Here is a 25518-nt window from a genome sequence, read left to right as displayed (position 1 = left end):
TCAACTAAATCATCAAGATACATTCATAGAAAAACTATATTTCCCAGAAAACATGGTGTAAGTGTAGAACCTTAATCTTCGTTAAAAAAAGAAGAAAATGACGTAATCAAATAAAATAACATTTTATTGGGGCATACACATATTTAGAAGACGTTATTGTGGGTGTAGCGAAATGCTTGTGTTCCTAGGTCCAACAGTGCAGTAATATCTAACTACTCACAACAATACACACAAATCTAAAAGTAAAATAATTAAATGAAGAAAAATAGAAATATAAGACGAGCAATGTCGGAGTCCGGAATATACATATATATCTGTAGAATATATATATATATATATATATATATATATATATATATATATATATATATATATATATATATATATATAATAATGTTTACATACTGTTTTACTAGTTTCATATGTATATACTGTATTCTAGTCAATGTCATCCTATTCAACTATTGCTATATACTATTCTATCCTACGTATTCTACATATATATATATATATAGTCAATATATGTTGTCAATATATATCATATATATATATATATATATATATATATACATATATATGTAGAATACGTAGGATATATATATATATATATATATATATATATATATATATATATATATATATATAGAATAGTATATATATACATATATATTCTACAGATATATATTTATATTCCGGACTCTGGCATTGCTCGTCCTAATATTTATATTTTTCTTAATTGAATTATATATATATATATATATATATATATATATATATATAGAATACGTAGGATAGAATAGAATTGACTAGAATACAGTATATACATATGAAATTAGTAAAACAGTATGTAAACATTATTAAAGTAACCAGTGATTCCATGTCTATGTACACAGAGCAGTAGCCTGGTGGTAGCCGGCTAGTGACAGTGACTAAGTTCAGGGCAGGGTATTGGGTGGAGGCCGGCTAGTGATGGCAGTCTGATGGCCTTGAGATAGAAGCTGTTTTTCAGTCTCTTGGTCCCAGCTTTGATGCACCTGTACTAACCTCGCTTTTTGGATGATAGCAGGGTGAACAAGCCGTGGCTCTGTGGTTTATGTCCTTGATGATCTTTTTGGCCTTCCTGTGACATCTGCTGCTGTAGGTGTCCTGGAGGACATGCAGTGTGCCCCCGGTGATGCGTTGGGCAGACTGCACCACCCTCTGGAGAGCCCTGCGGTTGCAAGCGGTGCAGTTGCCATACCAGACAGCGATACAACCCGATAGGATGCTCTCAATGGGTTAGGGTTAGGGTTCAATCTGTAAAAGTTTGAAAGGGTCTTAGGGGAAAAGCAGAAATTCTTTAGCCTCCTGAGGTTGAAAATACACTGTTTTGCCTTCATCGCTGCCCTGTCTGTGTGGGTGGACAATTTCAGATTGTCTGTGATATGTATTCCAAGGAACTTTAAGTTTTTCACCTTCTCCGCTGCGGCCCCGTCGATGTTGATGGAGGCATGCTCCCTCTGCTGTCTCCTGAAGTCCACGACCATTTCCTTAATCTTTGTTGACGTTGAGGGAGAGCTTATTTTCCTGGCACCACTCTGCCAGGGCCCTCACCTCCTCACTGTAGGCTGCCTCGTCATTGTTGAAAATCTGGCCTACTACTGTTGTGTCGTCTGCAAACTTGATGATTGAGCTGAAGGCATGCATGGCCATGCAAGGAGTACAGGAGGGGGCTGAGCACCCGGTGTTAAGGATCAGCGTAGTCGAGGTGTTGTTTCCTACATCCACCACTCGGGGGCGGCCCGTCAGGAAGTCCAGGACACAGTTGCACAGGGTGGGGGGTTCAGTCCCAGGCCCGAGCTTAATGATGAGCTTGGAGGGTACTATGGTGATGACGGCTGAGCTGTAGTCAATGAACAACATTCTTACATAGGTATTCCTCTTGTCCAGATGGGATAGGGTAGTGTGCAATGCAATGGCGATTGCATCGGCAGCCTTGCGTGGGTTAACAAGCTTAAATGTCTTACGTCAGCCATGATGAACGAGAGCCCACAGTCCTCGGGAGGGGCCCATGTCGGTGGCACTGTGTTTTCCTCAAAATGGGCGAAGAAGGTGTTTAGCTTGTCTGGGAGCAAGACGTTGGTGTTGATTACTGAAAAATGTATTACAGAAAAATGATAATCATCATTATATTGCCAATGGCAATGGTTAATCATAGTTATAACAAGCATAACAATCATAACTGGACCCTAATCATCATCATCGTCCCATTCCCTTGGATTAAATCAATGTTTATTTATTGGTTGAGTACACTGATTTTTAGATGTTATCGCAGGTGCATCAAAATACTTGTGTTTCTAGCTCCAACAGTGCAGTACTACCTAGCAATACAAAACGTTTATATAATACCTCTATCGGTACAAAGCATCAGTTCATTGCAAAGTGTGCAAGGAGCTGTGCAAGTGAGCAAGGTGAAGTATATTACAGAGGAGCACTACCATAGAGTAAGCAATGGAGGCCAGTGTGAAGCAGGCCAGAGATGAACAGTTTCTTACTTTTTATACACAGCTTCTGACTCCTCAGTCAAATCAATTAAGAAATAGCCTCAATACTGACATGTGTAAGGATTTGTGTATGTTCTTGGGTGTCCGTGGCAGCAGGGGTTGTTTCACCATGACATCATCATCATTGCTTCAATCCCCCCATCATTGCCTTCCCCCCTGACCAGGCTGGAGTTTGATATTGCTGAGATTCCCCTTTGAGGTGCAGAATGCCACGAGCATACATATTACCGTATGTAATCATGAAGAACGCAGTCAATAACCCTGGTTGCTGCTATGTCATTGTGTTAACCTTCTACACTCTATCCTGATTCTTAAAAGTATGCAAACTGTCATTGATGCAAATAGAGTCATCCCCATACAGAGACAATACAACTTATATGGTCATCCCTCTGTGACATGACCTGAGTGAATCCTACTACTGTAGAATATCCTTCCCTGCAACAAAGCTCCACTAGAGGGCAATAAAGGAGATAACATCAGAGCACAACTACATGCCAATATAACCCTGTAGAGCAGGGGTCGACAACAGGCGTTTTTTGTGAGGGCCCCAAAGGTTTTCAGTAAAAAATTTAAAAATAATTTCAATTTTTGGTCATAAAAGACTGTAAATATCACCATGAATTCTGCTAAAAATGTATATTTTAATTGAGGAAATATGTCCCCAAGTATTCCCACAAATAAAAAGAGAGACAGTATGATTGTGTCTTATTGTAATCAAGGTATGAAATTGTTATTTTCAAATACAATCTATTTTTGGGTTTACTTGTGGTTAATTTGCAGTGTGCAAATTACTATAATTATGTTCAGGCCTCAACCATCCATGCGGACAAAAATCAACCCACAACAAGCTGGAGAGCTCTCTCAGGAACCAACTGACAGAGTAATGACAAATGATCATTCATGGTTCCCCACTACACTGCACATACAGTACATATAACACCCACTTCCATATAACATGGCAGACATACCATGTGTTGAAGTTTTGGCTCATTCACGTGATAGAGTGCAAAGTAAAGCTGTGGTTTGGATACTTCCTGGTACTGTTTACTTGACAGAGGTGGTTAGAGAGTATTGTTGAGTACAGACAAACACATGCACGCTCTCTTGCTCACTTCACACAAGAAGTCTTTCATCTGTCAGGTGTGATTATCTGCAGTGTTTAAAGGGCCACTCCTGAAAGGAGGAAGTTGTTTGAATAGGACATTCTGTTCTTTACATCTTGTCATAGTGTGTTATGCAGTTTTCATATCACTCAGCGGTGTCTGATGTTCAGACTAGTTACACAGAAGAAAAGCTTTATCAAGCTTATAGAATTAGAGTTTCACATGGAAATTTCACATGGAACAAACCAATTCCTAACATGCCACAGAAGAACCCATTTCACAGTATCACAGCATTCCGTTACAACCTGACTCAAGATTGTACCAAACAAGGGGAAACCACACACTCAGTAAAGGAATAACAAAATTAATTTATTCCATAACTAAAGTGAACACTCACAACAATAATCAGATGAGATATGAAGGTCAGTAAATTACACATCAACTGCCAAAGCCACAACAAAACAACCAACACTATGCATGGAGAGAGGAATCTCTTACTGACTGGGGAAGTAGTTGCTTTATGCCACAGCTGAGCTTTCACAGGTGTGCCCCATCAGCACTGACGACCCTACTCCGCCCACCAATCTCCTGCAGGAAGTAAGCGCAGCAAAGCCAAGCAAACAGAGCAGGGAGGGGCCGTCATATCACTTTTTTCTCAATGTACCACACGCATACTGTATGTAGGGTATGTTGAGACATTTTTTATATTCAGCATCAGTACATCAAGGGAGATAAAGTATTTTATCCAAGAAAGATATTTACATATATTTCAGGATGTTGTGTATCACAGGAAATCATCAGAATTCATATAAACAACAACTGTTTTGAAAACAGAGCATGTCCAAAAAAGTGGTCTCTTGGCACAATTTACCCCAGATCAGATATGGAGTAAATTGAGCATAGGGACAGGGAGGGGAAAGTGGGGTAAGTTGAGCCATGTCTTACATTCAGCATCACTGGGTCAAGGAAAATACAATATTCTTTCTAACAAAGATATTCACACATATTTCAGGACGATGTGTATCCCTGGAAATAATCAGAATTCATGACAGATACAGGAAGGGAGAATCATCACGGAAGGGTTTTCATCTTTGCAAAGTACACACGGCATTTATGAAAAGCATGCATGTAAAGTTGTCTAGCATTCAATGCATGTCAGATCTAATGGGCAAATAGTAAGATTAACACTGCATATTTTCCCTTATTGTAAAGTACTCAAGCTTGCGAAATGTCAAGGGAATTGAATAGCCTACCTAACATAGCAGACCCATACGCATATGTAGATTGAAATGTAAGGCTAATATCACAATTTTTCCACCATTAAACTAGCTAACATAATACATGTATTAGCTAATAAATGACTGATACTGCGAGATACATGTTGAATAAACCTGTGCCATACACTGGAACCGAAAATAAACTACTGTAGCATGCTAACGATACTGTACTGTAATGTAGCCTGCATCACATGCACACGATTTCACAACCACAAGCCATAACACTCCTGAACATCTCGTCAAATGGCTACCCAGACTATTTGCATAGAATATCCCTTTGAGCATGGTGAAGTTATTAATTCCACTTTGGATGGTGTATCAATACACCAAAGGCTGGAAAACCTGGTTCAGTTTGCTTTCCACCAAACACTGAGAGATGAATGCACCTTTCAGCAGGACAATAACCTAAAACACGAGGCCAAATCTACACTGGAGTTGCTTACCAAAGAGACAGGGGAGGTTCCTAAATGGCCGAGTTACAGTTTTGTCTTAAACTACGGCAAGACTTGAAAATGCTTGACTATTTGCACATTTTGTTACGTTACAGCCTTATTCTTAAATTGCTTTTATTTCCTCATCTATCTACACATAATACCCCATAATGACAAAGCAGAAATAGGTTTTCAGAATTTTTTGCAAAAGTAAATGTAAAAAACGGAATTATGACATTTACATAAGTATTCAGACCTATGAGACTCGAAACTGAACTCAGCAATATCCTGTTTCCATTGATTCTACAACATGATTGGAGAGTCCACCTGTGGTAAATTAAATTGATTGGACATGATTTGGAAAGGCACACACCTGTCTATATATGGTTCAACAGTTGACAGTTCATGTCAGAGCAAAAACCAAGCCATGAGGTCGAAGGAATTTTCCTTAGAGCTCCGAGACAGGATTGTGTCGAGGCACAGATCTGGGGAAAGGTACCAAAACATTTCTGCAGCATTGAAGGTCCCCAAGAAAACTGTGGCCTCCATCATTCTTAAATGGAATAAGTTTGGAACCACCAAGACTCTTCCTAGAGCTGGCCATCCGGCCAAACTAAGCAATCAGGGGAGAAGGGCCTTGTCAGGGAGGTGACCAAGAACCCAATGGTCACTCTGACAGGGCTCCAGAGTTCTTCTGTGGAGATGGGAGAACCTTCCAGAAGCACAACCATCTCTGCAGCACTCCAACAATCAGGGCTTTATGGTAGAGTGGCCAGACGGAAGCCACTCCTCAGTAAAAGGCACATGACAGCTGCTTGGAGTTTGCCAAAAGGACTCTCAGACCATGAGAAACAATATTCTCTGGTCTGCTGAAACCAAGATTGAACTCTTTGACCTGAATGCCAAGAGTCACGTCTGGAGAAAACCTGGCACCCTACGGTGAAGCATGGTGGTGGCAGCATCATGCTGTGGGGATATTTTTCAGCAGCAGTGACTGGGAGACTAGTCAGGATCGAGGCAAAGATGAACGGAGCAAAGTACAGTGAGATCCTTGATGAAAACCTGCTCTAGAGCGCTCAGGACCTCATATTTGGGATGTCATGGTAAATGTGATATTTCAGTTTATTTTTTCTTAGCAAAAAAAAAACTGTTTTAGCTTTGTCATTATGTGGTATTGTGTGTACAATAAGGCTCTAACGTAACAAAATGTGGAAAAAGTGAAGAGGTCTGAATACTTTCCGAATGTACTGTACCACAAAAGCCAGTGGTGCCTTATTGCTATTATAAACTGGTTGCCAATGTTATTAGAGGAGTAAAAAAAACAACGCCAGATACCGGTGGTCTAATATGATATGATATTTTCTATTTAACCTTTATTTAACTAGGCAAGTCAGTTAAGAACAAATTCTTATTTTCAATGATGGCCTAGGAACAGTGGGTTAACTGCCTGTTCAGGGGCAGAACGACAGGTTTGAACCTTGTCAGCTCGGGGATTTGAACTTGCACCTGAATGCTGATATAATTCAGCAATAATTATAATTAAGCAATAATAATTAAGAAATCATTAAGAAATAAGGCCTGAGGGGGTGTGGTATTTGGCAAATATTCAAAGGGCTGTTCTTATGCACAATGCAAGCTCAGTTGGTAGAGCATGGCGCTTGTAACGCCAGGGTAGTGGGTTCAATCCCCGGGACCACCCATACGTAGAATGTATGCACACATGACTGTAAGTCGCTTTGGATAAAAGCGTCTGCTAAATGGCATATATTATTATTATTATTATTTATTATTGCTATGACACAGCCCTTAGCCATGGTATACTGGCCAAATATCACAAACCCCTGAGGTGCCTTATTACTATTATAAACTGGTTACCAAAATAATTAGAGCAGTAAAAATACATGTTTTGTCATACCCATGGTATATGGTCTGATATACCATGGCTTTCAGCCAATCAGCATTCAGGGCTTTCGAACCACCCAATTTATAATAAACCACCCAGTTTATATAATAAAACACATTACATGTTTGGTTGGAAGTTGTGTGGAATGGTAGAGGTGTGGCAATTGAATGGGCCAATCACAAGCAACTATAAGGTCTACGCGAGAACAGGGCAGGGCCAGTTTGGCTCGTATCCACCAACCAGCATGTGCTGAGAACAAACCCAGCTGCCTTCTCATGACGTAACAGGGTTTAAGGGGTTATAGAAAAAACTGCTGTTGTTCTTTTACAGCTGTATCGACTAGGAATTCACGTGTCATCAGCACAAAAGGAGTTCACCGGTTTTCCTAATCCAATTTTTACTCTTTTATTTAAGGTAAACAAACTTATGTTCATAGGCCTGTCAAAAGTTTACTGATGGAGAATGTAAAGTTAAATTGATGTCACTCGTTATGCTTTGATAGTGTTATTTTTCTTGTATACTGGTTGGTGTTAGCATCAGATGTTGACTAACCTGTTGCCGTCTTGTTTTTCAGAATTTGTAGTATGTTTTTAGGATACATCGTTTTTGAACGTTTTTCTATGGAAGAAAAAGGCAATCAAATCATAGTTGAAAGTAATTTCGACCAGAGAGACGCCTTTAGAGAATCCTGATCTCTGCCTTCACAGTCCTGGTTCCCTTAAGTGACGGTAAAGTAGTCATAATATACAGGAACTGGATAACGTTTCACTTCAAGTTCTTTTGCCCGATCTCCAGATGTAATGACCACTTTTTTTGTTTAGATAAACAGTAAGTTGAAAGGTCTTCAACTTTTAATTGTATTATAATTCAACAATTTTAATATTGGCTTGCCTGTTACTTAGAAGTTCATTGTTTAGTTTTCCAGTAGCTACATTTTATCCCTGCACGCACGGTGTTGATTAAGTAGGTTGCTCATTGTCTGCTTCAGCATCGCGTGAACAGGGTACAGCTCTCCCTTTGACTAGTTATTTCCTGTCAAGCACTACTGAGTAGACCACAAAGTGAGGTCTGTTCCGAAAATTGAGTTGACCACAAAGTGAGGTCTGTTGAAACAAGTTTGCTGCCAGTCCTTCATGTGCTTTGGCCCCTTAAGCCCAGTAGGTCAACTGTAGGCTCCCATAGTCTAGTCACTTGAGTCAACATACAATTGTGATTTGGCAACATGTCAGTGACAATTATGAATATTGCCATTGTAAAATTGTTGTCCCTCCTGTTTCAGAATTGGGTAGAGTTCCCTGTCTTGTCTTCACCTCATCAGTCTTCTTAAATCTTCACATTCCATTCATCTTGATAAAATGGTTGGCTTCAGACCTGCGGATGTGCCCCCAACCGCTGCTGTGAAGTTTATTGGTGCTGGAACAGCGGCCTGCATTGCTGACCTATTCACCTTTCCATTGGACACAGCCAAAGTCCGGCTACAGGTAAGCCTAATGAGCATGTGTTCTTTGTTGAAATGAACTGGTGGGGTCCTCTATTGTAGTATGATTTAATGGAGAATCGAAGCATTGCCCCCTTTAGCTGTTGGGGACCCAGGATGGTTACGACTGGTCGCCGTTTCTCTGGTGAACTCACCCAAAAGAACTCATTTGACAGGTCAAACGTGGTGAGCCATCATACTAAAAGGGATTAAGGGATGCTTGAGATTACTGCTGCATCAATCATATTGTCTCTAACTCATTATTACTGTCTTGGGTCCACATTTGGGAACTTGGTTGGTCCACAAAATGATACCCAAATCCATTACTGACCCAAGATGACCCCTTTCATTTTTGGCTAATTGTAGTCACCTTATTTTATTTTGCCAACATTAAAACTGACTTGCGCCTTCTATTTCTTTCAATTTTGTCCCTCCTGACTTCCTTCCCCTAACTAAGTGGCCCAGGATGGTTAAGCCCTAGGAATTGGCAGGCCCTGGACCTAGCATTGTGGACTCTAGTTGCTGGATTCTCCTCCCACATCTGCCAGTGCTCCCTCCCCAGTGTCTTAAGTCTCTCCATGCCCCTTTCGTTCCGCACAGATCCAGGGAGAGGGAAAAGGTGCGGCAGCTGGTCATGGCATGGCAGTGCGGTATCGGGGTGTGTTTGGTACCATCACCACCATGGTGCGTACAGAGGGTGCCAGGAGCCTCTACAGCGGGCTGGTGGCAGGGCTCCAGAGGCAGATGAGCTTTGCCTCTGTCCGCATCGGCCTCTACGACTCTGTCAAGTCATTCTACACCAAAGGATCTGACCGTGAGTACATGTCACATACTGTATACCAACCTCAACCTTTTTAAATTTATACTTATTCTCTATTGAATGTTACTCAAACTGTTCTGATTGCCCATTTCTCTCTTCAGATGTAGGGATTGGCAGTCGTCTGCTGGCGGGCTGTACCACTGGAGCCATGGCAGTTGCATTAGCCCAACCCACAGATGTGGTGAAGGTGCGCTTTCAGGCACAGACTAGTTCCTCTGGGCTAAACCGGCGTTACCATGGCACCATGGAGGCCTACAAGACCATTGCCAAGGAAGAGGGCATCCGTGGCCTGTGGAGAGGTGGTTGTTTGCTTTATCACAAGGATCATTTGTGCCTTTGTCAAATGTTTTTGTCAGCAGTATTGCTAACATTTCCATCCCCACCTTGCAGGTACTGGCCCAAACATTGTCCGCAATGCTATCGTGAACTGCACTGAACTGGTTACATATGACTTAATCAAAGACCTACTTATTAGAAACACACCCCTGACTGGTGAGCCATTGCCTTGCCACATATTGTGCAGAATGACTGACTTTTAACTGTCATGCTTCCCTCTGGTATTGTGATGCCTCTCCTTAACCCATTCCATTCACCCAACAGATGACCTCCCCTGCCACTTCACATCTGCATTCGGTGCAGGATTCTGCACCACTGTGATTGCCTCTCCTGTGGATGTGGTGAAGACGCGATATATGAACTCTGCCCTCGGCCAGTACAGCGGCGCCCTCAACTGTGCTATTGCCATGGTGACCAAGGAGGGACCCCTTGCCTTCTACAAAGGGTAAGCCATGTGTTTTAGTTGCTAGGGAGTAGTCTCCTGGCTTGGGTTGCAACACCTTCTCAATCAGTGGTTTATTCGCTGTTGCTGCTTGCTTTGTAACATTCATGAATGTCTAACAACCTGGTAGTTTTATTTCCTTCTCCGGTTTATTTGAATTTTTGCCTGGATCTAAGTTGTCTCTATTCTCTCCCTACAGGTTCATGCCCTCTTTCCTCCGACTGGGCTCGTGGAACGTGGTGATGTTTGTTACATATGAGCAGCTGAAACGTGGCATTATGGCTGCCCGCCAAAACTACACCACTCCTCTGTAGACCTGGCCATTGGTTGCAGTAGAGGGTGACCCTGTGCTGATGTTGCTTTTACATTTTTTTTTTTATTCAACAACAAAATGTGGCCCATGTAGTTTCCTTTTTAACTATTTTTCAGTCACCTTTCACTCAAGTGTCTAAGTACTAACTTCTGACAATAAAATATTTTTAAGTGGCTTCTCTTATGCAAATAAATTTACAATTTCACCTGTACCTACTGGCAAAGAACACCATTCTCAAATAGGGGTCCAAGGAAGGAGATTTGCAATTAGGCTGTATTTAATGGCTGTTTTATTCAGAAAGCTAGAGCTTGGTTGATCAGGTGTTTCTTCTCCGCCGAGAGCTTTTGAGGGAAGTGAATGTCGAACTGGATGATGAGATCTCCTCTCTGGGAGGGATCCTGGGACAGAGGCATGCCTTCTCCAGACACCACTTTGCTGTATTTTGGACTGGGTGGGGAAGTGAGAATTTTAGCGTAGGTAATTTGAAGCTTTGACATACAAGAGATGTACACTTGCACCTTTGTCAAATCATGTATGAATTACATCCTTTAATTACTTTATAAAACTGCATGATCGTAGTTGCATTTCCTAATCACAAATGGAACGGGCTTGGAACACTGCCAATTTGACTGGTACACTCAATGGCTGCCTGGTATTTTAATTTGGAATGTTATCAACTAATGCTGGATTGCCATGATAATGTAGACTTCATTCAAATGTATGGCTAAAAAAATGTTTTTAACGTCAGTTGGGTCAACATCTCATGCCTCATTGCATTAGCGGAAACAAGACTTCTCAGGGCAGGCCTGGTTGTAGTGGGATGTTTGTCAAATTAAATGTTTTGTTTACCCTTAACTTCTAACCTGCTACATGAGTCGCCAGTCAAAACCGGCAGACCTGCCCTGAGCAGCCTTGGTTCCCACTAATGCGATACAGCACAGAGCGAAGGGTGAGATTCCTGATTTTACTTCCTGGCATGTGTCTAGGTTAAAAATATACAGGTTAAAACATCCCATAACATTTTGCCACTATTCAACAAGGAACCAGCTTCCGCGTTCAGAATGACAATGGTAGCAGCACAAAGTGAAACTAAATCGTGGTGAATGTCAGCGAACAAATGGCATAACTGCTTTTAGTTATCTACGGCCACTTTATTGCTGGTCACGTTTTCAATGCTAATCCAGCCATGGCTTTGGTCTCTTGGATTTGTTTGTCTTCAACCTCGGCATGGGTACACTCCCCCAATACAGTAAAAGCACTACTCACTGCACAATGTCATTGATGGGGATACTGAGTATCCTGTCATCTAGTGTCTTCACTTCAACAGCGAATCCAGTCAAAGCCTGTGGGAAGAGGAATATTGTGCGTTGAAAGACCTCAATGCTGAAGTATTTGGGAAGAAAAATAGATATTCTACTCAACATGGGAGACATATTTTGCCTACAAAATTATTGCTGAGATAACATGCTTAAGACTTAGTAACCAAGTCGGAACACAATGGTTCCACAGATCTGCAAGAAATGATTCTTTAGTGACCCATTTTGACCTGGACAAAGCATCAGGTGACTCTTTGTAGGGACTTGCAATGAGTTAAACAAAGCAGACTATTGAGTGAAACATGTTCTCTGTACTTTCCCTCCAGGGTCAGACTTGGATTTTCTCACCTTCTCCAGAGAGATCTGGGCCGTAAAGACCAGGTCATTGTGTTGCCTTGCAAACCGGGGATGACTCTTCTGCCGCACAATGAACACAATATCTGCAGGAATACTGTTGGGTCCCTGGGAGAAACAACCAGCTAAATGTGTTTACAATTTTGCAATTAAACACTGGAGTGATAGATGTGCAGAAGATGAATGTGCAAGTAGAGATCATGGGGTGCAAAGGTGCAAAAAGAGATGAATAACAGTGTGGGGATGAAGTAGTTGGATGGGCTATTTACAGATGGGCTATGTACAGGTGCAGTGATCTGTGAGCTGCTCTGACAGCTGGTGCTTAAAGTTAGTGAGGGAGATATGGGTCTCCAGCTTCAGTGATTTTTGCAATTCTTTCCAGTCACAGGCCGCAGAGAACTGGAAGGAAATGCTGCCAAACGAGGAATTGGCTTTGGGGGTGACCAGTGAAATATACCTGCTGGAGCGCAAGCTATGGGTGGGTGCTGCTGTGGTGACCAGTGAGCTGAGATATGGCGGAGCTTCACCTAGCAAAGACCTTCACCTAGATGACTTGGAGCCAGTTCCTTTGGCGACAAATATGAAGCGAGGGTCAGCCAACGAGAGCATACAGGTCGCAGGGGTGGGCAGTTTATGGGGCTTTGGTGACAAAACGGATGGCACTGTGATAGACTGCATCTAATTTGCTGAGTAGAGTGTTGGATGCTATTTTGTAAATGACATCGCCGGATCGGCAGGATGGTCAGTTTTACGAGGGTAAGTTTGGCAGCATGAGTGAATGATGCTTTGTTGCGAAATAGGAAGCCGATTCTAGATTTAATTTTGGATTGGAGATTCTTAATGTTGGGGCGGCAGGGTAGCCTAGTGGTTAGAGTGTTGGACTAGTAACCGGAAGGTTGCAAGTTCAAACCCCGGAGCTGACAAGGTACAAACCTGTCGTTCTGCCCCTGAACAGGCAGTTAACCCACTGTTCCTAGGCAGTCATTGTAAATAAGAATGTGTTCTTAACTGACTTGCCTAGTTAAATAAAGGTAAAAATGTGAGTCTGGAAGGAGAGTTTACAGTCTAACCAGACCCCTAGGTAGTTGTCCACATATTCTACGTCAACCGTCCAGAGTAGTGATGTTGGGCAGGTGCAATCAGTTGAAGAGCATGCATTTAGTTTTACTTGCATTTAAGAGCAGTTGGAGGCCAACATGGCATTGAAGCTCATCTGGAGGTTAGTTAACACAGTGTCCAAAGAAGGGCCAGAAGTATGCAGAATGGTGTCATCTGCGTAGAGGTGGATCAGAGAATCACCAGCAGCAAAAGCGATCACTGATGTATACAGAGAAAAGAGTCGGCCCGAGAATTGAACCCAGTGGCACCCCCATAGAGACTGCCAGAGGTCCGGACAACAGGCTCTCCGATTTGATACACTGAACTCTGTCTGAGAAGTAGTTGGTGAACCAGGCGAGGCAGTCATTTGAGAAACCAAGGCTGTCGAGTCTGCCGAAAAAATTTGGTGATTGACAGAGTCGAAAGCCTTGACCAGGTGAATGAATACAGCTGCACAGTATTGTCTCTTATTGATGCCGGTTATGATATCGTTTAGGACCTTGAGTGTGGCTGAGGTGCACCCATGACCAGCTCGGAAACCAGATTTCATAGCAGAGAAGGTATGATGGGATTCGAAATGGTCAGTGATCTGTTTGTTAACTTGGCTTTCGAAGACCTTAGAAAGGCAGTGTAGGATAGATATAGGTCTGTAGCAGTTTGGGTCTAGAGTGTCTCCCCCTTTGAAAAGGGGGATGACCGCAGCAGCTTTCCAATCTTTGGGGATCTCAGACGATACGAAAGAGAGGTTGAACAGGCTAGTAAAAGGGGTTGCAATAATTTCGGCTGATAATTTTAGAAAGAGAGGGTCCAGATTGTCTAGCCATGCTGATTTGTAGGGGTCCAAATTTTGCAGTTCGTTCAGAACATCAGCTATCTGGATTTGGGTGAAGGAGAAATGGGGGACGTTTGGGCAAGTTGCTTTGGGGTGTGCAGGGCTGTTGACCAGGGTAGGCGTGGCCAGGTGGAAAGCATGGCCAGCCGTAGAAAAATGCTTGTTGAAATTCTCAATTATTGTGGATTTATCGGTGGTGACAGTGTTTCCCAGCCTCAGTGCTTCCCAGCCTCAGTGCAGTGGGCAGCTGGGAGGAGGTGCTCTTATTCTCCATGGACTTTACAGTGTCCCAGAACTTTTTGGAGTTTGTGCTGCAGGAAGCAAATTTCTGTTTGAAAAAGCTAGCCTTTGCTTTCCTAACTGCCTGTATATTGGTTCCTAATTGGTTCTTAACTTCCATGAAAAGTTGAATATCACGGGGGCTATTTGATGCTAATGCCGTACGCCACAGGATGTTTTTGTGATGTTCAATGGCAGTCAGGTCTGGAGTAAACCACGGGCTATATCTGTTCCTGTTTTTTTTTTAATTGAATGGGGCATGCTTATTTAAGATTGTGAGGAAAGCACTTTTAAAGAGTAACCAGGCATATTCTACTGACGGAATGAGGTCAATATCCTTCCAGGATACCCGGGCCAGGTCGATTAGAAAGGCCTGCTCGCTGAAGTGTTTTAGGGAGCGTTTGACAGTGATGCGGGGTGGTTGTTTGACCGCAGACCCATTAATGGACGACAAAAGCAAAAGGCAGTGACCGCTGAGATCCTGGTTGAAGACAGCAAAGGTGTATTTGGAGGGCAGGTTGGTTAGGATGATATCTATGAGGGTGCCTGCTATCTCTGCAGTAGATGTGCCTTGTTAGCAGCACATCCATTCACCACTCTGTCCAGCGGGAAACTCTGCATAGTTGAAGTGTACCTATGATGAGAATTACAGGCCTCTCTCATCTTTTTAAGTGGGAGAACTTGCACAATTGGTGGCTGACTAAATACTTTTTTGCCCCACTGTATGTGCTCTTTAGGACCGTTACGACACCATTCACCTAGACGGTAAACGTCCACTCCAGCTATCGACTGTGCAGTCTCTTCAGGGCATTGGTCCTGTAAATGTCAAAGTCTTTGGAGAAGTTCACCTGTCCATTCAGGTTGGTACCAGCACAGTGAGTGTTAACACGGAGAACACCGAAGCCATCCTTGGTCATCCATTCCTGGAGCAGGTACAGGCACAGGCACGCCTTGATTTTGGCAGCCAGAGGATTGTACTGTTTGGTGAGCAGGTGCCCTACTTCAACTCGAAGAACAGACCGAAGGTGCCTGTCATAAGAATAGCATGCACAGCCATCTTGAATCATAATGTGAGAACATCGTGCCGGGGAATGCACACTTCTGGGAACCTGTCAGATGATGACGTGGTGCTGAGCCCAACTAAAGGATTCATTGAGAAGCATAGTCTTCTGGTGGCACAGGTTGTGGTTGACGCACAGGCCAATAATCAAATCCCCATCAGGCTCTACAACCCAGGAACAGAGTCTGTGAAAGTAAAGAAGGGTGCTATCGCCGGATTCTTCCAGGCAGCAGATGTTGATCAGGCCACTGATATTTCTTCCATGTCACCAAAAACTAGTCTCGTCTCCCCAGCGGTTCCTGCTCACTTACAGTCGGTGTATATGGAGAGCTCTACTGTGCTAAGTACAGACGAATGTTGTCATGGCATGCAAAAAGGACCAGACATATCATCTATGTGTGGACTACAGGGCTCTAAATGAGTGTACTATTAAGGATGCATATCCACTTCCTCGTATCCAAGGCACTCTAGATACCATGTCAATGGCCAAATGGTTTAGCACTTTGGACTTAGCGTCAGGCTACTGGCATCATCATCCTGGGAAGAGATGTCACAGAGATACTCCAACGCCTGGCACAAGTGTTCGATCGGCTACGCTAAGCCAAACTGAAATTGAAACCATCCAAGTGCTGTTTCTTCCGCCGACAGGTGTTTTCCAAACACGGCATCGCCACAGATCCCTTACAGAAAATTCTGTAAGTCCAAGAATGGTCCCAGCCTACCTGTTTCATAAGTCCGTCAGCCTGGCCTCGTACTACTGACGATTTGTCAAACATTTTGATGCTGTAGCCAAGCACCTTCATGAGCTTACAAAGAAGCATGCTCATTTCCGGTGGACGCCAGAGTGCCAGGAGGCGTTCAAAGAATTAAATAAGATACTCACCACCACGCTCGTCTTGGGCTATCCACTCAATGGTGCTTTGCTGGTGACACTGTCGGCAATTTATTTAGAATTCAAGGCACACTTAACCAGCATGGCTACCACAGCATTATGCAGTGATACGCCATCCCATCTGGTTTGCGCTTAGTGGGACTATCATTTGTTTATCAACAGGACAATGACCCAAAACACACCCCCAGACTGTGTAAGCACTATTTGACCAAGAAGGAGAGTGATGGGGTGCTGCATCAGATGACCTGGCATCCACAATCACCCGGCCTGGAATTTGGAATGAGTTGGACCTAAAAGTGAAGGAAAAGCAGCCAACAAGTGCACAGCATATGTGGGAACTCCTTCAAGAATGTTGGAAAAGCATTCCAGGTGACTTCCTCATGAAGCTGGTTGAGAGAATGCAAAGAGTGTGCAAAGCTGTCATCAAGGCAAAGTGTGGCTACTTTGAAGAATCTAAAATATATTTTGATTAGTTTAATATTTGTTTGGTTACTACATGATTCCATATGTGCTTTTCATAGTTTTGATGTCTTCACCATCATTTTTACAATGTAGAAAATATATATTTTTTAACTTTCAAAAACTTGAATGAGTAGGTGTGTCCAAACGTTTGACTGGTACTGTATATAGTTTCTTATTAACTCTTATTTTCTGAAAATGGCATTGTTAGTTAAGGGCTTGTAATTAAGTATTGCACGGTAAGGTCATGTTGTATTCAAATAACATTTGATTTGAACTAAGGGCATTTTACACTGTCAGAATTCACTTTCATGTCATTATGTGTTGGAACATCATGGGGGGCCTACAATGTAGTGAAATATAAAGACAATTGAATATTATGTACACTGAAAAAATATATAAACACAACATGCAACAATTTTAAATATTTTACTGAGCTACAGTTCATTTAAGGAAGTCAGTCAATTTAAGTAAATTCATTAGGCCCTAATCGATGGATTTCACATGTCTGGGCAGGGGTGCAGCCATGGGTGGGCCTGGGAGGGCATAGGCCCACCCACTTGGGAGCCAGGGATTTATTACAGACCGAAATACTCCTCAGTTTCATCAGCTGTCTGGGTGGCTGGTCTCAGACGATCCCGCAGGTGAAGAAGCCGGATGCGGAATTCCTGGGCTGGCGTGATTACACATGGTCTGCGGTTGTGAGGCTGGTTGGACGTACTGCCAAATCCTCTAAAACGACGTTGGATGCGGCTTATGGTAGAGAAATTAACATTCAATTCTCTGGCAATAGATCTGGTGTACATTCCTGCAGTCAGCATGCCAATTGCACGCTCCATCACAATTTGAGACATCTGTGGCATTGTGTTGTGTGACAAAACAGCACATTTTAGAATGGCCTTTTATTGAACCCAGCAGAAGGTGCACTTGTGTAATACTCATGCTGTTTAATCAGTCTCTTAATATGCCACACCTGTCAGGTGGATATATTTTCTTGGCAAAGGAGAAATGCTCACTAACAGGGATGTAAACAAATTTGTGCACAACATTTTAGAGAAATAAGCTATTTGTGCATTTGGACAATTTCTGGGATCTTTATTTCAGCTCATGAATGATGTGACCAACACTTTACATGTTGCGTTTATATTTTTTGTTCAGTGTAGTTTACCAAGCTAGCAATTACTTCACACTGGAAAAGGTTACCCTTTAGTGTAAAAAAACAGTTTGAAAAAGTAGTTCATGAAATGATATGTATATCGGACATTTCAAAAGACAACTTTGATGCAAGAACAGATCAGTTTGGGGTCATATGTTAACAGAATGCCTATTAAAGACAAATAATGTTTCAATTGAGAATTAGGAATTAGGCAGGTCTGAAGCCAAAAAAGAAAGGAAATGATTGCCTACTAAACACTACCTAGATATGAATTGTGATTAACTACCACCAAGTTATCACTACTCCCCAACACTGGTGGCTAAGTTATATCTATAGAAGATAAACACAGACACTCCCCGCACGACTAGATATTTACGTGTACAAACATTAATGTGGCAGGTTGGAGCCCCTGAGGGAAGTAACGCCTGATGATTATCTTACCTGATCACCCTCCTTTGGGAATGTTATCCTAGTGTCTTCATTCCATCCTGGTTTTACAATGATAGTCAATATTTTGTCCTTGATACTGGATGTGTGTCCATCTTCATTCATGACCTGGTTCAGAGATTGAGCAAATTTACACTGAATCTGATACTGGTTACCTGAAGTAAGCAGTACGGCATCTGAACAGAATAACAATGTTTAAAGTTAGAGCTTTTCTTTTTTAAATACTCAATATAGGCCTATAGGTACGTTGATTGAAGGACATCTCAACACTCATCAGGCATTATGATCCCATCTTACCCTACGAGATATTTTGATCTTTTTGGTACATCCATAGAAGAGGTCTTCCAAGGCCAAGTAAAGGTCCCTTTCAATGGGGGAGTCTTGTGTTTTCACTCCTCTTCCTCGCAGGCCTCCAAACCCAATGGCCACTTCATTCCCATCTTTCATGTGGAAGTCTGAAGAGGGAAGCATTATCATGCAAGATAAGAGTAGTCATTACTATGGAGATCATTTAGGTAATTCAAATAAATAAAACTTATATGAAGAAAATACTGAATGTTCTTTTTCCTACCTGCGAATGGGTTGTCACCTCCAAAAAACTGCCTGAATATCTTGTCTGGGTTTCCATGGTAGATGTATCCTGATGTCCAAGCTCCAGTCTCCCCAGACTGAAGTGGGATACCTCCTTTCAGACCCTCTTCTCCAAACTTGTCATAGGTTGCCTTTTTTCGAGCTGAAAAATAAATATTGTGGACCTATCATTTTATGTGACCTGACGTCTCTGAAGATTTCCCCAAACAGCACTGTTGTAACGTTTACTTACGGTCACTCAAAACATCATAGGCCTCGGCAAGTTGATTGAATTTTTCATAGGCACCCGGTTTGCTGTTTGTGTGAGGATGGTACTTCAAGGCAAGTCGTCGGTATCTACAGGGGCAAAAAAAATACAGCTAAGCATTGTTGTTTTTATGAAAACGTATCTAGTAGGCTAGCTAATGTAATGTATGTAAAAATGTTTTAGCTTTTGTCATTTTGAGACAAAGATAAAAAAGTAACTAATCTTACGATTTTTTTATGTCTGCATCTGTTGCATTTCTATTTATCTCCAATGCTGCATAATAATCCCTCCCCATTGTCGATTAAAATAAAATGAACATGTAATATGAAAAGCTAAACAAATATAGAAAGCTAACTAGCTAACGTTACTGTTAGCTAGGTCTTACAGTAAGAAAATAAAAACATGGGATGGACAATTGTTTGCGGTTTCTGTATTTGGTTGCCATAGATGCGCGACGCTTTAAATGTATTTATTGGGAGTTGCCGATGGATGGCGCCAAATCAAAGGTTACAACCCCTGTAGTCACCGTGCACCTTCGCCTCTAACTCTTTCACAACACATACCGAAGCACTGTCAGCCAGGCCATGAACACGTCAGCCGCTGGTTGTGCTTTATCTACGCAATCAGGCAATAAACTACCGTTAATCCATTGATAAATCAATGTACTGAAAACATGTATTTACCTTATTCTTGCTTTTAGCATCCGATGAAGCAATTTCTACACCAAGAATAAACCAACCAATTGGATTTTAGATTAAATATTTTATTTGAAGCTACAACAGCAAAGTATATGTCCTACATTCATCCAAAATTTATTTATATAAAAAAAAACGTGATGAAAAAAAGATGAAACGGTAGATGTCAGAAGAAGTATGATGACAGTTGAGGTAAAAGGGTGGGGTGAACAGTCTTTGCTCTCACTAGGTCATCTGTGCCATCAGTCCCTCTAGCTCTGGACGTGCCTTGAAACGGGCTTGGTAATCTGCCTCTGTGTGCTAGGGCAAACAGAAAAGCAAGTGTTATGATATTGAACAGTTAGTAACAAAATAAATGTACATAGATATAGGATATGATCCATGTGCAAAAGAAAAGTCATGCAGAGGTCAACACAGACAGAATATGCTCACTGGCTTTACAGAGAGTTGAAACCCCTCTGGCTGATTCTTCAACATAACATCCATAAAGATGGGGCATAATGTGGTGTTTAGTTGGCTGAGCTGTAACAAAATCCTTATCAATGCTCTAGAGTGAAAAGTTATGTCATGCAACTGCCAAAAGTTCAGAGAACACATTACTAACACTCAAAACACTCCATTACCTGAACAATTCGCTCATGGGTCTTGAGGATGGCGTCTACATACATCTTGGTCGGTCCCTTGCTCCGGCATGACCATGACTTCTGTGCTCTTAGTGGGCAATGCATAGCTGAGATGAGGAGAATAGTTAGTTCATCCCTTTAAGGTTTGTTAATTAATCAATAAATAAAAGACCTTGGATGATGTAATCCCATGCTATGCAAGAGGGCCAAATATGTGCCTCCTATTGAAGCATTATGAACTTTGCAACAGACATGGATATTTGGGCCATAAAATCACTGAGCAAAAAAAGGCAAGCATGATGTCAAATGTGAACCTGGTATTACACCTGATTATAGGCTACTAAAGCCAACAACGTATCGCTGCACCACAGTTTTATTGAAAACGGTGTTAAAAAAAACTGCTCTGATGTTCACACGCTGATATTTATTGCTAACCAACAGATATCACTAATGTGCATTGTGAACAGATAAAGAACCTCAGAGTAATGAACTCTTTTTCAGGCACAATTTGGTGAAAGCGCTGAAAGCCTTCAGAAATCCTCAGTTCCCCATCACTAATATAATCCCTTCCTAAGGCTTTCCTATAAAGTCTAAATGTATACACATAGTAGTAACTTATTATTGTTATTGGGGGAGGACTTACCCTGAATCGGAAGTTTATCTGATACCGATGCCCTTAAAATAAAATTAACAGACATCAAGAGGTAGCTAGCTACCACCCATAGACTTAGACACTGCATCATTGGATCTGTCCTATTATGGAGTCTGAGTGCATGGGCAGCACCATTAAGGCCTGGTCCAATGTACGTGAATGAATGGCCAATGAGGCCTGTAACTGGATAGAAGACAAACAAATCATCCATCTATCAAGTGTTTTGATATGATATACTGACATGTTTGACCTTCTTGCTTGCTTGCCAGCTAACTACAACCTGTGTCAAAGATGCCATTTCTTGGTAGAAGACACATTACCTTGAGAATGACAGGATTCATTGCTCTAATTTTAAACTGAAGTCATCAGGTCATAAATCTCAAAATTATTTCAAATGTGTTTTATCCTTGTTTGCTTCTTCTGTTTTATTTTTTATTTTCTTGAGTAAAAGTAAAGATACCGTAATAGAAAATAACTCAAGTAAAAGTTACCCATTAAAATACCACTTGATTAAAAGTCTAAAAGTATTTGTTTTAAAATAATAATACATTATTTCAAATTGAAATATGAATGTAATGAAGTAAAGAAAGTTGTCAAAAATATAAATAATAAATTACAGATCCCCCACCCCCGAATATACTTAAGTAGTAATTTAAAGTATCTTTACTTAAGTACTTTACACCACTGGACAGGACCTTATGGTGCTTTGAAGACAAACGGGAACTTGAAAAAAACGAGGTCAGTCATGACATCAGTGATCTCCATAGGTCGGAAAGTAGGAGCTCTAGAAAGATGGCCGAGTTTCCGGCTTAGAATTTCGAGTTGGATAACCATTCAAAACTATTTTTTTTCCTGTCGGAGCGCATTTTCCCCCGAGTTCACGGTTGTCTTGAACGCACTGAAGTCGGAGATTTACGAGTTTCCGTTGTTTTGAACACTGCAAGAGCCACTGCATCAACTCCCCTTTCATCTGTGACAGAGACCTTCTCGGATGTGGATTTTACATTCCCATGCAAAAACATCGCCTCTTCCTCTCTGGCCCAAATAATACATGGAATTTAATGAAATATCCAAAATTAGGACGCGAGAACGAAACACAAAAGCAGCAAGCCACGTTTTAATGTACAGGTTCCCATTAAGAAATATATTTAAGCAATAAGGCCCGAGGAGGTGTGGTACATGGCCAATAAATATACCACGACTAAGGGCTGTTCTTAGGCGCGACGCATCACGGAGTGCCTGGATACAGCCCTTAGCCGTGGTATATTTGTCATACACTACAACCCCCCGAGGTGCCTTATTGCTATTATAAACTGGTTACCAACGTAATTAGAGCAATGAAATTAAATGTTTAGTCATACACGTTGTATACGGTCTGATACACCACAGCTGTCAGCCAATCAGCACTCAGGGCTCGAACCGCCCAGTTTATAATACCGGATATATCATATATTGGAAGGTTTGTGGGCCATAATGACATAATTTACACCACTGCATCGGATGCCACAATTGCATTGTATTGGTGGATCCGTGTCTGTCGTCGTAAAAAATTAGGTTGTGACAAACTTCCTCTGAAACAGCTAGCGAGTGGGAGTGCTACCAGTGTGTTGTGAACAACTTTAGCGTGAGCAACAACTATTGAATCGGCAGTTCACCTTCAAAATAAAAGTAATCCATGGAAACTGATGCAAACGGATAAAACTAGTGGAATGATGCCACAACTGGACTAGATAATGCTAAAGGTTGGGATGTAAATGACAATTACTCGTTAATTTGACAATAAACATGTACAAATATTTTGCAATAAAAGTGGATGTATTTGAATTCAGAATTCCATTGGGGCATACATATATGTTCAGCCTAACCTATGGATTGTGCATCCATGAAATGGTTAAATGGTTTATCAGCCTATTCAGTGACAGCCACATAACATACATGTGAAGAGTTTCCACAGATATTAGTGTCTTAGTTCTTAGTGCGGAATTCTAAAACCACTGAAATTAGCAACATTAAGCTCATTCTTTAAAAATAACTTCCTCACCATTTTAGATAAGCATGCTCCGTTAAAAAAATGCAGAACTAAGAACAGATATAGCCCTTGGTTCACTCCAGACCTGAATGCCCTCGACCAGCACAAAAACATCCTGTGGCGGACTGCAATAGCATCGAATAGTCCCCGCAATATGCAACTATTCAGGGAAGTCAGGAACCAATACACGCAGTCAGTCAGGAAAGCAAAGGCCAGCTTCTTCAGGCAGAAATTTGCATCCTGGAGCTCTAACTCCAAAAAGTTCTGGGACACGGTAAAGTCCATGGAGAACAAGAGCACCTCCTCCCAGCTGCCCACTGCACTGAGGCCAGGTAACACGGTCACCACCGATAAATCCATGATTATCGAAAAGTTCAACAAGCATTTCTCAACGGCTGGCCATGCCTTCCTCCTGGCTACTCCAACCTCGGCCAACAGCTCCACCCCCCCCCCGCAGCTACCCGCCCAAGCCTCTCCAGGTTCTCCTTTACCCAAATCCAGATAGCAGATGTTCTGAAAGAGCTGCAAAACCTGGACCCGTACAAATCAGCTGGGCTTGACAATCTGGACCCTCTATTTCTGAAACTATTCGCCGCCATTGTCGCAACCCCTATTACCAGCCTGTTCAACCTCTCTTTCATATCGTCTGAGATCCCCAAGGTTTGAAAAGCTGCCGCAGTCATCCCCCTCTTCAAAGGGGGAGACACCCTGGACCCAAACTGTTACAGACCTATATCCACCCTGCCCTGCCAATCTAAGGTCTTTGAAAGCCAAGTCAACAAACAGGTCACTGACCATCTCGAATCCCACCGGACCTTCTCCGCTGTGCAATCTGGTTTCCGAGCCAGTCACGGGTGCACCTCAGCCACGCTCAAGGTACTAAACGATATCATAACCGCCATCGATAATAGACAGTACTGTGCAGCCGTCTTCATCGACCTTGCCAAAGCTTTCGACTCTGTCAATCACCATATTCTTATCGACAGACTCAGTAGCCTCGGGTTTTCTAATGACTGCCTTGCCTGGTTCACCAACTACTTTGCAGACAGAGTTCAGTGTGTCAAATCGGAGGGCATGCTGTCCGGTCCTCTGGCAGTTTCTATGGGGGTGCCACAGGGTTCAATTCTCAGGCCGACTCTTTTCTTGGTATATATCAATGATGTTGCTCTTGCTGCGGGCGATGTCCTGATCCACCTCTACGAAGACGACACCATTCTGTATACTTCCGGCCTGTCCTTGGACACTGTGCTATCTAACCTCCAAACAAGCTTCAATGCCATACAACACTCCTTCCGTGGCCTCCAACTGCTCTTAAACGCTAGTAAAACCAAATGCATGCTTTTCAACCGTTCGCTGCCTGCACCCGCCCGCACGCCCGACTAGCATCACCAACCTGGATGGTTCCGACCTAGAATATGTGGACATCTATAAGTACCTAGGTGTCTGGCTAGACTGTAAACTCTCCTTCCAGACTCATATCAAACATCTCCAATCTAAAATCATATCTAGAGTCGGCTTTCTATTCCGCAACAAAGCCTCCTTCACTCACGCCGCCAATCTTACCCTAGTAAAACTGACTATCCTACCGATCCTCGACTTTGGCGATGTCATCTACAAAATAGCTTCCAATACTCTACTCAGCAAACTGGATGCAGTTTATCACAGTGCCATCCATTTTGTTACTAAAGCACCTTATACCACCCACCACTCCGACCTGTATGCTCTAGTCGGCTGGCCCTCGCTACATATTCGTCGCCAGACCCACTGGCTCCAGGTCATCTACAAGTCCATGCTAGGTAAAGCTCCGCCTTATCTCAGTTCACTGGTCACGATGGCAACACCCACCCGTAGCACGCGCTCCCGCAGGTGTATCTCACTGATCATCCCTAAAGCCAACACCTCATTTGGCCGCCTTTCGTTCCAGTTCTCTGCTGCCTGTGACTGGAACGAATTGCAAAAATCGCTGAAGTTGGAAACTTTTATCTCCCTCATCAACTTCAAACATCTGCTATCTGAGCAGCTAACTGATCGCTGCAGCTGTACATAGTCTATCGGTAAATAGCCCACCCAATTTTACCTACCTCATCCCATACTGTTTATATTTATTTAGTTTTCTGCTCTTTTGCACACCAATATCTCTACC

The 25518-nt window shown here is 42.3% G+C and overlaps 2 protein-coding genes and 1 pseudogene across 6 annotated transcripts; 1 reads left to right on the top strand and 2 right to left on the bottom strand.

Moving 5' to 3' along the window:
- Positions 1 to 2005: 2005 nt before the first annotated feature.
- Positions 2006 to 19822, bottom strand: dnajb13 (DnaJ heat shock protein family (Hsp40) member B13). Of its 4 annotated transcripts, XM_052457994.1 has the most exons (9): positions 19604 to 19822; positions 19362 to 19465; positions 19110 to 19271; positions 18836 to 18993; positions 18533 to 18646; positions 12310 to 12423; positions 11912 to 11988; positions 4145 to 4234; positions 2006 to 2131 (listed from the first exon to the last, which is right to left on the bottom strand). In XM_052457994.1, exons 1-8 carry the CDS (start codon positions 19669 to 19671, stop codon positions 4165 to 4167), a joined length of 867 nt encoding a protein of 288 aa, XP_052313954.1. In that variant the 5' UTR covers positions 19672 to 19822; the 3' UTR covers positions 2006 to 2131; positions 4145 to 4164. The 4 variants fall into 4 exon arrangements, with proteins under 4 accessions (XP_052313954.1, XP_035638425.1, XP_035638424.1 ...); XM_035782532.2 differs by lacking the exon at positions 4145 to 4234 and having other exon boundaries at positions 2010 to 2131; XM_035782531.2 differs by lacking the exon at positions 2006 to 2131 and having other exon boundaries at positions 3995 to 4234.
- Positions 7506 to 10820, top strand: LOC118391288 (mitochondrial uncoupling protein 2-like). 2 transcript variants are annotated; one of them, XM_035782534.2, is made up of 8 exons: positions 7506 to 7671; positions 7832 to 7985; positions 8537 to 8738; positions 9335 to 9548; positions 9656 to 9853; positions 9945 to 10046; positions 10155 to 10335; positions 10532 to 10820. In XM_035782534.2, exons 3-8 carry the CDS (start codon positions 8613 to 8615, stop codon positions 10644 to 10646), a joined length of 936 nt encoding a protein of 311 aa, XP_035638427.1. In that variant the 5' UTR covers positions 7506 to 7671; positions 7832 to 7985; positions 8537 to 8612; the 3' UTR covers positions 10647 to 10820. The 2 variants fall into 2 exon arrangements, with proteins under 2 accessions (XP_035638427.1, XP_035638426.1); XM_035782533.2 differs by having other exon boundaries at positions 7832 to 8085.
- Positions 19823 to 20137: 315 nt separating the features above from the next.
- LOC118391802 (39S ribosomal protein L48, mitochondrial-like) lies at positions 20138 to 22111 on the bottom strand (annotated as a pseudogene).
- Between the last annotated feature and the right edge of the window lie 3407 nt (positions 22112 to 25518).

Source organism: Oncorhynchus keta, chromosome 12 (genome assembly GCF_023373465.1).
Source record: "Oncorhynchus keta strain PuntledgeMale-10-30-2019 chromosome 12, Oket_V2, whole genome shotgun sequence".
NCBI lineage: Eukaryota > Metazoa > Chordata > Actinopteri > Salmoniformes > Salmonidae > Oncorhynchus > Oncorhynchus keta.
This window is presented reverse-complemented; position numbering and strand designations above follow the sequence as displayed.

Coding starts and splice junctions, on each gene's coding strand:
- LOC118391288 (XM_035782534.2), top strand. CDS start 8,613: ATGGTTGGCTTCAGACCTGCGGATGTGCCCCCAACCGCTGCTGTGAAG. Junction 8,739..9,334: donor CAGCCAAAGTCCGGCTACAG/GTAAGCCTAATG, acceptor CGTTCCGCACAG/ATCCAGGGAGAGGGAAAAGG. Junction 9,549..9,655: donor CTACACCAAAGGATCTGACC/GTGAGTACATGT, acceptor TTCTCTCTTCAG/ATGTAGGGATTGGCAGTCGT.
- dnajb13 (XM_035782530.2), bottom strand. CDS start 19,671: ATGGGGAGGGATTATTATGCAGCATTGGAGATAAATAGAAATGCAACA. Junction 19,272..19,361: donor CTATGATGTTTTGAGTGACC/GTAAGTAAACGT, acceptor TTTATTTTTCAG/CTCGAAAAAAGGCAACCTAT. Junction 18,994..19,109: donor AGGTGACAACCCATTCGCAG/GTAGGAAAAAGA, acceptor TTCCCTCTTCAG/ACTTCCACATGAAAGATGGG.